Genomic DNA, 12,404 nt, shown 5'->3' with positions numbered 1-12,404 from the left:
CTCTTTCATTTCTTATTTGGATGTGTAGTGAAGGAGAGAGACGGATACTGTTCCAAATAACCACCACCACCCGTCCTGCACCGCTCAGCCGGGTTCATAAAACTGCTCTGTCCATTTGGTTCAGGATCTCCTCCCTCCCTCCCTCCCTCCCTCCCTGCCTCCCTGCCTCCCTGCCTCCCTGCCCCCCTCCCTCCCTCCCTCCCTCCCTCCCTGCCTCCCTGCCCCCCTCCCTCCCTCCCTCCCTCTCTCTCTCCCTCCCTCCCTCCCTCCCTCTCCCTCCCTCCCCCCTCCCCCCTCCCTCCCTCCCTCCCTCCCTCCCTCCCTGCCTCCCTGCCCCCCTCCCTCCCTCTCTCTATCCCTCCCTCTCTCCCTCCCCCCCTCCCCCCTCCCCTCCCTCCCTCCCTCCCTGCCTCCCTCCCTCCCTTCCTCCCTCTCTCCCTCTCTCCCTCCCTCCCCCCCCTCCCCTCTCTCCCTCTAAAGGAATGGATGAATAATGGATAAAGACCAGTGGTTTCTGAAGATAGGCCGTCCATCCATCTGAGGGAAGGATCTTTCAGGCATCATGGTGATGACTCGTTGTTACTTGCTGAACAAAAACCTTCATCCTGGTTCCAGATCTGCTTGTGTTGTCTTGCCAACTCCAATGGCCGTATACAGCACAATCTGATCTGAGACGAGGCTCAACCTGGTAACCCCTAGTAACGTCCAGGCTAAACCTGGTAACCCCTAGTAACGTCCAGGCTAAACCTGGTAACCCCTAGTAACGTCCAGGCTAAACCTGGTAACCCCTAGTAACGTCCAGGCTAAACCTGGTAACCCCTAGTACGTCCAGGCTAAACCTGGTAACCCCTAGTAACGTCCAGGCTAAACCTGGTAACCCCTAGTAACGTCCAGGCTAAACCTGGTAACCCCTAGTAACGTCCAGGCTAAACCTGGTAACCCCTAGTAACAGTCCAGGCTAAACCTGGTAACCCCTAGTACGTCCAGGCTAAACCTGGTAACCCCTAGTAACGTCCAGGCTAACCTGGTAACCCCTAGTAACGTCCAGGCTAAACCTGGTAACCCCTAGTAACGTCCAGGCTAAACCTGGTAACCCCTAGTAACGTCCAGGCTAAACCTGGTAACCCCTAGTAACGTCCAGGCTAAACCTGGTAACCCCTAGTAACGTCCAGGCTAAACCTGGTAACCCCTAGTAACGTCCAGGCTAAACCTGGTAACCCCTAGTAACGTCCAGGCTAACCTGGTACCCTTCAGGCTAAACCTGGTAACCCCTAGTAACGTCCAGGCTAAACCTGTAACCCCTAGTAACGTCCAGGCTAAACCTGGTAACCCCTAGTAACGTCCAGGCTAAACCTGGTAACCCCTAGTAACGTCCAGGCTAAACCTGGTAACCCCTAGTAACGTCCAGGCTAAACCTGGTAACCCCTAGTAACGTCCAGGCTAAACCTGGTAACCCCTAGTAACGTCCAGGCTAACCTGGTAACCCCTAGTAACGTCCAGGCTAAACCTGTAACCCCTAGTAACGATCCAGGTCTAAACCTGGTAACCCCTAGTAACAGTCCAGGCTAAACCTGGTAACCCCTAGTAACGTCCAGGCTAAACTGGTAACCACCTAGTAACGTCCAGGTCTAAACCTGGTAACCCCTAGTAACGTCCAGGCCTAAACCTGGTAACCCCTAGTAAACGTCCAGGCTAAACCTGGTAACCACCTAGTAACGTCCAGGCTAAACCTGGTAACCACCTAGTAACGTCCAGGCTAAACCTGGTAACCACCTAGTAACGTCCAGGCTAAACCTGGTAACCCCTAGTAACGTCCAGGCTAAACCTGGTAACCCCTAGTAACGTCCAGGCTAAACCTGGTAACCCCTAGTAACGTCCAGGCTAAACCTGGTAACCCCTAGTAACGTCCAGGCTAAACCTGGTAACCCCTAGTAACGTCCAGAGCTAAACCTGGTAACCCCTAGTAACGTCCAGGCTAAACCTGGTAACCCCCTAGTACGAGCCAGGCTAAACCTGGTAACCCCTAGTACCGTCCAGGATAAACCTGGTAACCCCTAGTAACGTCCAGGCTAACCTGTAACCCTAGTAACGTCCAGGCTAAACTGGTAACCCCTAGTAACGTCCAGGCTAAACCTGGTAACCCCTAGTAACGTCCAGGCTAAACCTGGTAACCCCTAGTAACGTCCAGGCTAAACCTGGTAACCCCTAGTAACGTCCAGGCTAAACCTGGTAACCCCCTAGTAACATCCAGGCTAAACCTGGTAACCCCTAGTAACGTCCAGGCTAAACCTGTAACCCCTAGTAACGTCCAGGCTAAACCTGGTAACCCTAGTAAACGTCCAGGCTAAACCTGGTAACACCCTAGTAACGTCCAGCTAAACCTGGTAACCCTAGTAACGTCCAGGCTAAACCTGGTAACCCCTAGTAACGTCCAGGCTAAACCTGGTAACCCCTAGTAACGTCCAGGCTAAACCTGGTAACCCTAGTACGTCCAGGCTAAACCTGGTACACCCAGTAACGTCCAGGCTAAACCTGGTAACCCCTAGTAAACGTCCAGGCTAACCCTGGTAACCCCTAGTAACGTCCCGGCTAAACCTGGTAACCCTAGTAACGTCCAGGCTAAACCTGGTAACCCCCTAGTAACATCCAGGCTAAACCTGGTAACCCCTAGTAACGGTCCAGGCTAAACCTGGTAACACCCCTAGTAACGTCCCAGTGTGCTAAACCTGGTAACCACCTAGTAACGTCCAGGCTAAACCTGGTAACCCCCTAGTAACGTCCAGTGCTAAACCTGGTAACCCCTAGTAACGTCCAGGCTAAACCTGGTAACCCCTAGTAACGTCCAGGCTAAACCTGGTAACCCCTAGTAACGTCCAGGCTAAACCTGGTAACCACCTAGTAACGTCCAGGCTAAACCTGGTAACCCCTAGTAACGTCCAGGCTAAACCTGGTAACCCCTAGTAACGTCCAGGCTAAACCTGGTAACCCCTAGTAACATCCAGGCTAAACCTGGTAACCCCTAGTAACGTCCAGGCTAAACCTGGTAACCCCTAGTAACATCCAGGCTAAACCTGGTAACCACCTAGTAACGTCCAGGCTAAACCTGGTAACCCCTAGTAACGTCCAGGCTAAACCTGGTAACCCCTAGTAACGTCCAGGTTAAACCTGGTAACCCCTAGTAACGTCCAGGCTAAACCTGGTAACCCCTAGTAACGTCCAGGCTAAACCTGGTAACCCCTAGTAACGTCCAGGCTAAACCTGGTAACCCCTAGTAACGTCCAGGCTAAACCTGGTAACCCCTAGTAACGTCCAGGCTAAACCTGGTAACCCCTAGTAACATCCAGGCTAAACCTGGTAACCCCTAGTAACGTCCAGGCTAAACCTGGTAACCCCTAGTAACGTCCAGGCTAAACCTGGTAACCACCTAGTAACGTCCAGCTAAACCTGGTAACCCTAGTAACGTCCAGGCTAAACCTGGTAACCCCTAGTAACGTCCAGGCTAAACCTGGTAACCCCTAGTAACGTCCAGGCTAAACCTGGTAACTCCTAGTAACGTCCAGGCTAAACCTGGTAACCACCTAGTAACATCCAGGCTAAACCTGGTAACCACCTAGTAACGTCCAGGCTAAACCTGGTAACCCCTAGTAACGTCCAGGCTAAACCTGGTAACCCCTAGTAACGTCCAGGCTAAACCTGGTACCCTGTGTGTGTGTTGTAGTAAGGCTCCAGATTCTATAAAGAAATGAAAACTCCAGGTGGAAAACTCTTTGCTGTGAGGACAGCTTTTCAGTCCAGCTGTAATGCTCTTGGCTGTGAGGACAGCTTTTCAGTCCAGCTGTAATGCTCTTGGCTGTGAGGACAGCTTTTCAGTCCAGCTGTAATGCTCTTGGCTGTGAGGACAGCTTTTCAGTCCAGCTGTAATGCTCTTGGCTGTGAGGACAGCTTTTCAGTCCAGCTGTAATGCTCTTGGCTGTGAGGACAGCTTTTCAGTCCAGCTGTAATGCTCTTGGCTGTGAGGACAGCTTTTCAGTCCAGCTGTAATGCTCTTGGCTGTGAGGACAGCTTTTCAGTCATTGTTTTACTGTATTTCAAGTACTACTTAAGTCGTTTTTTGGGGGGTATCTCTACTTTACTTTACTATTTATATTTTTGACAACTTTAACTTTGACTCCACTACATTCCTAAAGAAAATAATGCACTTTTTACTCCATACATTTTCCCTGACACCCAAAAGTACTCACTAAACAGAGAACATCCCTGGTCATCCCTACTGCCTCTGATCTGGAGGACTCACTAAACAGAGAACATCCCTGGTCATCCCTACTGCCTCTGATCTGGAGGACTCACTAAACAGAGAACATCCCTGGTCATCCCTATTGCCTCTGATCTGGAGGACTCACTAAACAGAGAACATCCCTGGTCATCCCTACTGCCTCTGATCTGGAGGACTCACTAAACAGAGAACATCCCTGGTCATCCCTACTGCCTCTGATCTGGTGGACTCACTAAACAGAGAACATCCCTGGTCGTCCCTACTGCCTCTGATCTGGCAGACTCACTAAACAGAGAACATCCCTGGTCATCCCTACTGCCTCTGATCTGGCGGACTCACTAAACAGAGAACATCCCTGGTCATCCCTACTGCCTCTGATCTGGAGGACTCACTAAACAGAGAACATCCCTGGTCATCCCTACTGCCTCTGATCTGGCAGACTCACTAAACAGAGATTATCCCTGGTCATCCCTACTGCCTCTGATCTGGCAGACTCACTAAACAGAGAACATCCCTGGTCATCCCTACTGCCTCTGATCTGGAGGACTCACTAAACAGAGAACATCCCTGGTCATCCCTACTGCCTCTGATCTGGAGGACTCACTAAACAGAGAACATCCCTGGTCATCCCTACTGCCTCTGATCTGGTGGACTCACTAAACAGAGAACATCCCTGGTCGTCCCTACTGCCTCTGATCTGGCAGACTCACTAAACAGAGAACATCCCTGGTCATCCCTACTGCCTCTGATCTGGCGGACTCACTAAACAGAGAACATCCCTGGTCATCCCTACTGCCTCTGATTTGGAGGACTCACTAAACAGAGAACATCCCTGGTCATCCCTACTGCCTCTGATCTGGAGGACTCACTAAACAGAGAACATCCCTGGTCATCCCTACTGCCTCTGATCTGGAGGACTCACTAAACAGAGAACATCCCTGGTCATCCCTACTGCCTCTGATCTGGAGGACTCACTAAACAGAGAACATCCCTGGTCATCCCTACTGCCTCTGATCTGGAGGACTCACTAAACAGAGAACATCCCTGGTCATCCCTACTGCCTCTGATCTGGCAGACTCACTAAACAGAGAACATCCCTGGTCATCCCTACTGCCTCTGATTTGGAGGACTCACTAAACAGAGAACATCCCTGGTCATCCCTACTGCCTCTGATCTGGTGGACTCACTAAACAGAGATGCTTCGTTTGTAAATAATCTCTGAATGTTGAAGTGTGCCCCTGGCTAGCCATACATTTAAAAACAAGAAAATGGTGCCATCTGGTTTGCTTCATAGGGAATGTGAAATTATTTATACTTTTACTTTTGATACTTAAATATAATTTAGCAATTACATTTACAGTTTATTTAAAACCAAATACTTTAACTTTTACTAAAATAGTATTTTACTGGGTGACTTTTTTCACTTTTACTTTTACTTGAGTCATTTTCTATTAAGGGATCTTTACTTTCACTGAAGTATGAAGGTTGGGTTCTTTCCCCACTGCTGTTATGTAGTCTACACCAAAGCCAGGATGCATGCAGTGTCTGCGGTGTCAACATTACTTTGCTTAGATAGATTCAGGTAAGAAACCGAAGGAGCAAATCTTTATGTTTGAGAATCCTATAATGTGTGGGGCTATTATGTGGACGCACGCACGCACGCACGCACACACACACACACACACACACACACACACACACACACACAGTTGAAGCTTTAACAGCGGAATTTCTTTATTTATTTTTATAAAGAAGAGTAATAGTTTCAGTTGTGGTGGTCCGTGGTTGAGATGACTAAATATCTTCTGGGATTTAAAGAGGGGTTTTTGTCACAACAAAGGACTGTTTCTTTTTGTCGATAAGAGTAGTCTACCATGGCTTGGCTCTGTTTACAGTCATTACAGTGGGAAGTGTCCCGTCCTTCCTCTCCCTTATTACCAAGGGGAATAAACCACTTACACAGACAAGCCCGCGGAGTGGCTGAAACACCTGTCAATCACTTGGTGGTCCTGCGGAGTTCGATCGAGGAACCAGAGTCAAAACCGAAGTCTGGAAAGTCGCATTTCACCAATGCGTCAAAGCCGGGGTTTGACCAACTGAAGAGGGAATTATAATCATAGCTTCATTAACCGGAGTTAAATAATAACGTTACCGTTTTCCTGTGACGGCTGTGATCTATATGGTACTGCATTCTTTCCTTAAACATGTTACATTTTGACGTAAAATGTTGGTTACACATGACCAAATAACTTGTTGACCATTTGGAGTCTGAAGACTTTACTAGAAGGGATGCCAGATAACCAGCGTGCGTAAGACCATCCTCTCTCCTTGTACCTGGTGGTAATACCGACTGGCCAAAGCGATGGCGTCCGAGATGGTCTGCGGGCTGATCTTCAGATTGCTTCTTCCGATATGTTTAGCAACAGGTACGTTTTATGCATAAAAAAGGTACCGCATCTCTTGCGTATTTAATGCGCCATCCAAATAGTCATGAAAAACAGTCTGCAAAAAAACCCACAAAAAACCTCACAGGCATTGCAGATGACAGCCTGCAACAAAATATGAGTTTTATTATATTTATTGCCCTAATAATAACAGTCATACTTTTATGAAGGAATTCATATATATATATATATATATATATATATATTTTAAACGTTACAGTAGGCTAATCAATGTCTGGGTACTGTGTTACATGTTTGTGGTTCTTCTTCTACTGACACTAGAATTCAGTCTTTTATTTTGTACTAACCGTGTATTTCACTGAAATCCATTTATTTATGGAATAAAAAAACTACTTAATATGACCACGTGTTATTTCACAGTGGCTGTTGTGCGTCACACACTGAAACCTTTCAGTCGTATTCCATACACTTCTGTTGATTGGCAGGTCAGGAAAATGTTTTTTAGGGTACTTGATAAAGTTCATATCTTTTCCCATTCCTTCACCAAATGTTCAGATTAGGATGGGTCTATTGTCATAAACTGCATATGTACCAGTGGCGGTTCTAGACCATTTGAACTGGGGGGGGGGGGCAAGCTATGGCCAGTTGTTCTGTTAGAGGGGCCAGTTACATTAGACGTTATTGTTGTCATATTGTTTTCTTCACTGCATTATCAGGCAAAAGACCATGTTCATCAAATCAAATCAAATCAAATTTATTTATATAGCCCTTCGTACATCAGCTGAAATCTCAAAGTGCTGTACAGAAACCCAGCCTAAAACCCCAAACAGCAAGCAATGCATGTGAAAGAAGCACGGTGGCTGGGAAAAACTCCCTAGGAAAAACTCCTGAGAAAGGCCAAAAACCTAGGAAGAAACCTAGAGAGGAACCAGGCTATGAGGGGTGGCCAGTCCTCTTCTGGCTGTGCCGGGTGGATATTATAACAGAACATGGTCAAGATGTTAAAATGTAATCATTAGTGTTCCGCGTTGCCACTGTCTAATAACAGATGTAAAAAAAAGAACGAATGTAAAAATTCTTTCATTCTCCACATTTAGGGGGGGGGGGGGCAACAAGGGGGTCCAAAATTGTTGTCACAGGGGCACTGCCCCCCCAGAACCGCCCCTGGTATGGACGTCATGTGGAATTGATTGATCTTGAGCGCCTTTGGAGTGTTTTATTTCTCCAAGCATCTGAAAAACACTATGTGAGGTTTAAAGTAACAAATATTATACAATTTGGTTATAACGTATAATAATTAGGAGATTGCTTGGGTTCATCTATTTTGAAGAGGCGTATTCAGTGTCAAAGAAACATTCGACTAAATTATGGATTTTATTGTATTGTGTTTCTCAACCACAGGTATCATTTGTAGAAGACCATATTACTGTAAACAGTTTCAGTATTAATTCAGTAAGCATGTCCCGTGTGTGATGAGCAACGTCATTGTCAGCATCGGTTAGGGTTAGGGGTTAGGGGTAGGGGTAGGGTTAGGGTTAGGGGTTAGAGTTAGGGGTTAGGGGTAGGATTAGGGTTAGGGGTTAGGGTTAGGGGTTAGGGTTAGGGTTAGGGGTTAGGGGTAGAGGTAGGGTTAGGGTTAGGGGTTAGGGGTTGGGGTTAGGGGTTAGGGGGTAGGGTTAAGGGGTAGGGTTAAGGGTTAGGGTTAGGGGTTAGGGGTTAGGGTTAGGGGTTAGGGGTAGAGGTAGGGTTAGGGTTAGGGTTTAGGGTTAGCATAGGTAGGTACTAGGTAGACAGATAGGTACTAGGTAGACAGATAGACCAGTAACTAGGGGGTAGGTAGGTAGACAGATAGACCAGTAACTAGGGGGTAGGTAGGTAGACAGATAGACCAGTAACTAGGGGGTAGGTAGGTAGATAGATAGACCAGTAACTAGGGGGTAGGTAGGTAGACAGATAGACCAGTAACTAGGGGGTAGGTAGGTAGACAGATAGACCAGTAACTAGGGGGTAGGTAGGTAGAACAGATAGACAGTAACTAGGGGGTAGGTAGGTAGACAGATAGACCAGTAACTAGGGGGTAGGTAGGTAGACAGATAGACCAGTAACTAGGGGGTAGGTAGGTAGACAGATAGACCAGTAACTAGGGGGGTAGGTAGGTAGACAGATAGACCAGTAACTAGGGGGTAGGTAGGTAGACAGATAGACCAGTAACTAGGGGGTAGGTAGGTAGAACAGATAGACCAGTAACTAGGGGGTAGGTAGGTAGACAGATAGACCAGTAACTAGGGGGTAGGTAGGTAGACAGATAGACCAGTAACTAGGGGGTAGGTAGGTAGACAGATAGACCAGTAACTAGGGGTAGGTAGGTAGACAGATAGACCAGTAACTAGGGGGTAGGTAGGTAGACAGATAGACCAGTAACTAGGGGTAGGTAGGTAGACAGATGAGCCAGTAACTAGGGGGTAGGTAGGTAGACAGATAGACCAGTAACTAGGGGGTAGGTAGGTAGACAGATAGACCAGTAACTAGGGGGTAGGTAGGTAGACAGATAGACCAGTAACTAGGGGGTAGGTAGGTAGACAGATAGACCAGTAACTAGGGGGTAGGTAGGTAGACAGATAGACCAGTAACTAGGGGGTAGGTAGGTAGACAGTAGACCAGTAACTAGGGGGTAGGTAGGTAGACAGATAGACCAGTAACTAGGGGGGTAGGTAGGTAGGACAGATAGGACCAGTAACTAGGGGGTAGGTAGGTAGACAGATAGACCAGAAGACAGATAGAACCAGTAATAGGGGTAGGTAGGTAGACAGATAGACCAGTAAGTAGGGGTAGGTAGGTAGACAGATAGACCAGTAACTAGGGGGTAGGTAGGTAGACAGATAGACCAGTAACTAGGGGGTAGGTAGGTAGACAGATAGACCAGTAACTAGGGGTAGGTAGGTAGACAGATAGACCAGTAACTAGGGGGTAGGTAGGGAGACAGGTGGACCAGTAACTAGGGGGTAGGTAGGTAGTAGCGGTGCGTGGGTAAAATCACCAATTTGTGGTGAAGTCCACAAAACATATTACATGTAACCAACAAGTTACATGATCTACAGCAAGGGTCATGCAAGGTAATGGTCCCGTGTGGCTCAGTTGGTAGAGCATGGTGTTTACAATGCCAGGGTTGTGGGTTCGATTCCCACGGGGGACCAGTACGGGGGAAAAAATGTATGAAATGTAATGTTTCAGACATTTTCAGACCACTAAACAACTAGTGATTTAGAACTACTGAGAGTTACCGCAAGTCACAAAGACAACAGGAGCTGCCTCCACTATTCCAGCAACATTTCAACATGTTTAGTCTAATACAGTGACTACTAAAATATACCAAAAACGATTTAGTCCAATCAATGTGAGTTATATATGATGTGGCTGTCCATGGTTCTGATTTCTGCGTGTGTGCATGTGCGTGAGTGCATGAGTGCGTGCGCGTGTGTGTGTGTCCGCTCGTTCGTGGAAGTATAGACAACATGTTGACACACCCTACTGGTAGGTTGCGTGGGGGATATGGTCGTTAGTGGAATTAGGAGGAGAGGACTCAGTAAATTCATCAGGCTTTAGCCAAAGTTTCAGACAGGCCAATCACATCATGTTTATGATCAGTGATTAGTTCATTGGCTATGACTACCTTGAAAGGGAGGGATCTAACATTAAGTAGTCCTGTTATCACAGTCTCTTTCAGTTATCTACAAATTCTATCTTTTGGGGAGGTGCAGAAAACAGTTTTCAACCAGCGATTGAGTTGTGAGACTGTAGAGCTCATCACTCCCCCTAACTGGGAGGGGGCCAGAGACTCTCTGCTGTAGAGCTCATCACTCCCCCTAACTGGGAGGGGGCCGGAGACTCTCTGCTGTAGAGCTCATCACTCCCCCTAACTGGGAGGGGGCCGGAGACTCTCTGCTGTAGAGCTCATCACTCCCCCTAACTGGGAGGGGGGCCGGAGACTCTCTGCTGTAGAGCTCATCACTCCCCCTAACTGGGAGGGGGCCAGAGACTCTCTGCTGTAGAGCTCATCACTCCCCCTAACTGGGAGGGGGCCAGAGACTCTCTGCTGTAGAACTCATCACTCCCCCTAACTGGGAGGGGGCCGGAGACTCTCTGCTGTAGAGCTCATCACTCCCCCTAACTGGGAGGGGGCCGGAGACTCTCTGCTGTAGAGCTCATCACTCCCCCTAACTGGGAGGGGGCCTGAGACTCTCTGCTGTAGAGCTCATCACTCCCCCTAACTGGGAGGGGGCCAGAGACTCTCTGCTGTAGAGCTCATCACTCCCCCTAACTGGGAGGGGGCCAGAGACTCTCTGCTGTAGAGCTCATCACTCCCCCTAACTGGGAGGGGGCCGGAGACTCTCTGCTGTAGAGCTCATCACTCCCCCTAACTGGGAGGGGGCCGGAGACTCTCTGCTGTAGAGCTCATCACTCCCCCTAACTGGGAGGGGGGCCAGAGACTCTCTGCTGTAGAGCTCATCACTCCCCCTAACTGGGAGGGGGCCGGAGACTCTCTGCTGTAGAGCTCATCACTCCCCTAACTGGGAGGGGGCCGGAGACTCTCTGCTGTAGAGCTCATCACTACCCCTAACTGGGAGGGGGCCAGAGACTCTCTGCTGTAGAGCTCATCACTCCCCCTAACTGGGAGGGGGCCAGAGACTCTCTGCTGTAGAGCTCATCACTCCCCCTAACTGGGAGGGGGCCAGAGACTCTCTGCTGTAGAGCTCATCACTCCCCCTAACTGGGAGGGGGCCAGAGACTCTCTGCTGTAGAGCTCATCACTCCCCCTAACTGGGAGGGGGCCAGAGACTCTCTGCTGTAGAGCTCATCACTCCCCCTAACTGGGAGGGGGCCAGAGACAATTACTCGATGCCGACACATCTTTCTAGCTGATTTACACGCTGAAGCTATGTTGCGCTTGGTGACCTCTGACTGTTTCATCCTAACATCGTTGGTGCCGACGTGGATAACAATATCTCTATACTCTCTACACTCGCCAGTTTTAGCTTTAGCCAGCACCATCTTTAGATTAGCCTTAACGTCGGTAGCCCTGCCCCCTGGTAAACAGTGTATGATCGCTGGATGATTCGTTTTAAGTCTAATACTGCAGGTAATGGAGTTACATGGGGTTTTCAATTTGTCAGAGCTAATGGTGGGAGGCTTTGGCGTCTGACTCTGTAACGGGTGGAGGAGAGCCCAGAGAAGGCTCGGCCTCTGACCCCGTAACGGGTGGAGGAGAGACCAGAGAAGGCTCGGCCTCTGACCCCGTAACGGGTGGAGGAGAGACCAGAGAAGGCTCGGCTTCTGACCCCGTAACGGGTGGAGGAGAGACCAGAGAAGGCTCAGCCTCTGACCCGTAACGGGTGGAGGAGAAGAACAGAGAAGGCTCGGCCTCAGACTCCGACTCGTTGGCTTAGTGGGGAGAACAGGTTGAACATGAGAAAATAGTCCGGCCTGCAGGGGACTGTGCCGGGTGATTAACACTACTCGGCCTGTATTTACTGGTAGAACAGACCTGTTTCATCAATCGTTCACATTATTAACATGGTAGACCACCTCAGCATGTTAATTGTTCCATGTTCAGCCATGTCCAGATATCTGTATGGTACATGTTTCAGACAGGTCCAGATATCTGTATGGTACATGTTCAAGCCATGTCCAGATATCTGTATGGTACATGTTCAGCCATGTCCAGATAT

General features: G+C 48.7%; 1 protein-coding gene across 1 annotated transcript in view; it reads left to right on the top strand.

Moving 5' to 3' along the window:
* The first annotated feature begins 6,600 nt into the window (after nt 1-6,600).
* LOC115169224 (piezo-type mechanosensitive ion channel component 2-like) overlaps nt 6,601-12,404 on the top strand; it is a 186,800-nt gene continuing 180,996 nt past the window's right edge. Inside the window, 1 exon segment of the mRNA XM_029724697.1 lies at nt 6,601-6,699. Within this exon segment, the coding sequence (XP_029580557.1) occupies nt 6,636-6,699 (64 nt within the window). The 5' untranslated portion in view covers nt 6,601-6,635.

Source organism: Salmo trutta, chromosome 31, assembly GCF_901001165.1.
Source record: "Salmo trutta chromosome 31, fSalTru1.1, whole genome shotgun sequence".
Taxonomy (NCBI): domain Eukaryota; kingdom Metazoa; phylum Chordata; class Actinopteri; order Salmoniformes; family Salmonidae; genus Salmo; species Salmo trutta.
Note: the sequence above shows the minus strand (reverse complement) of the source record. Positions and strands in the feature narration are given on the sequence as shown.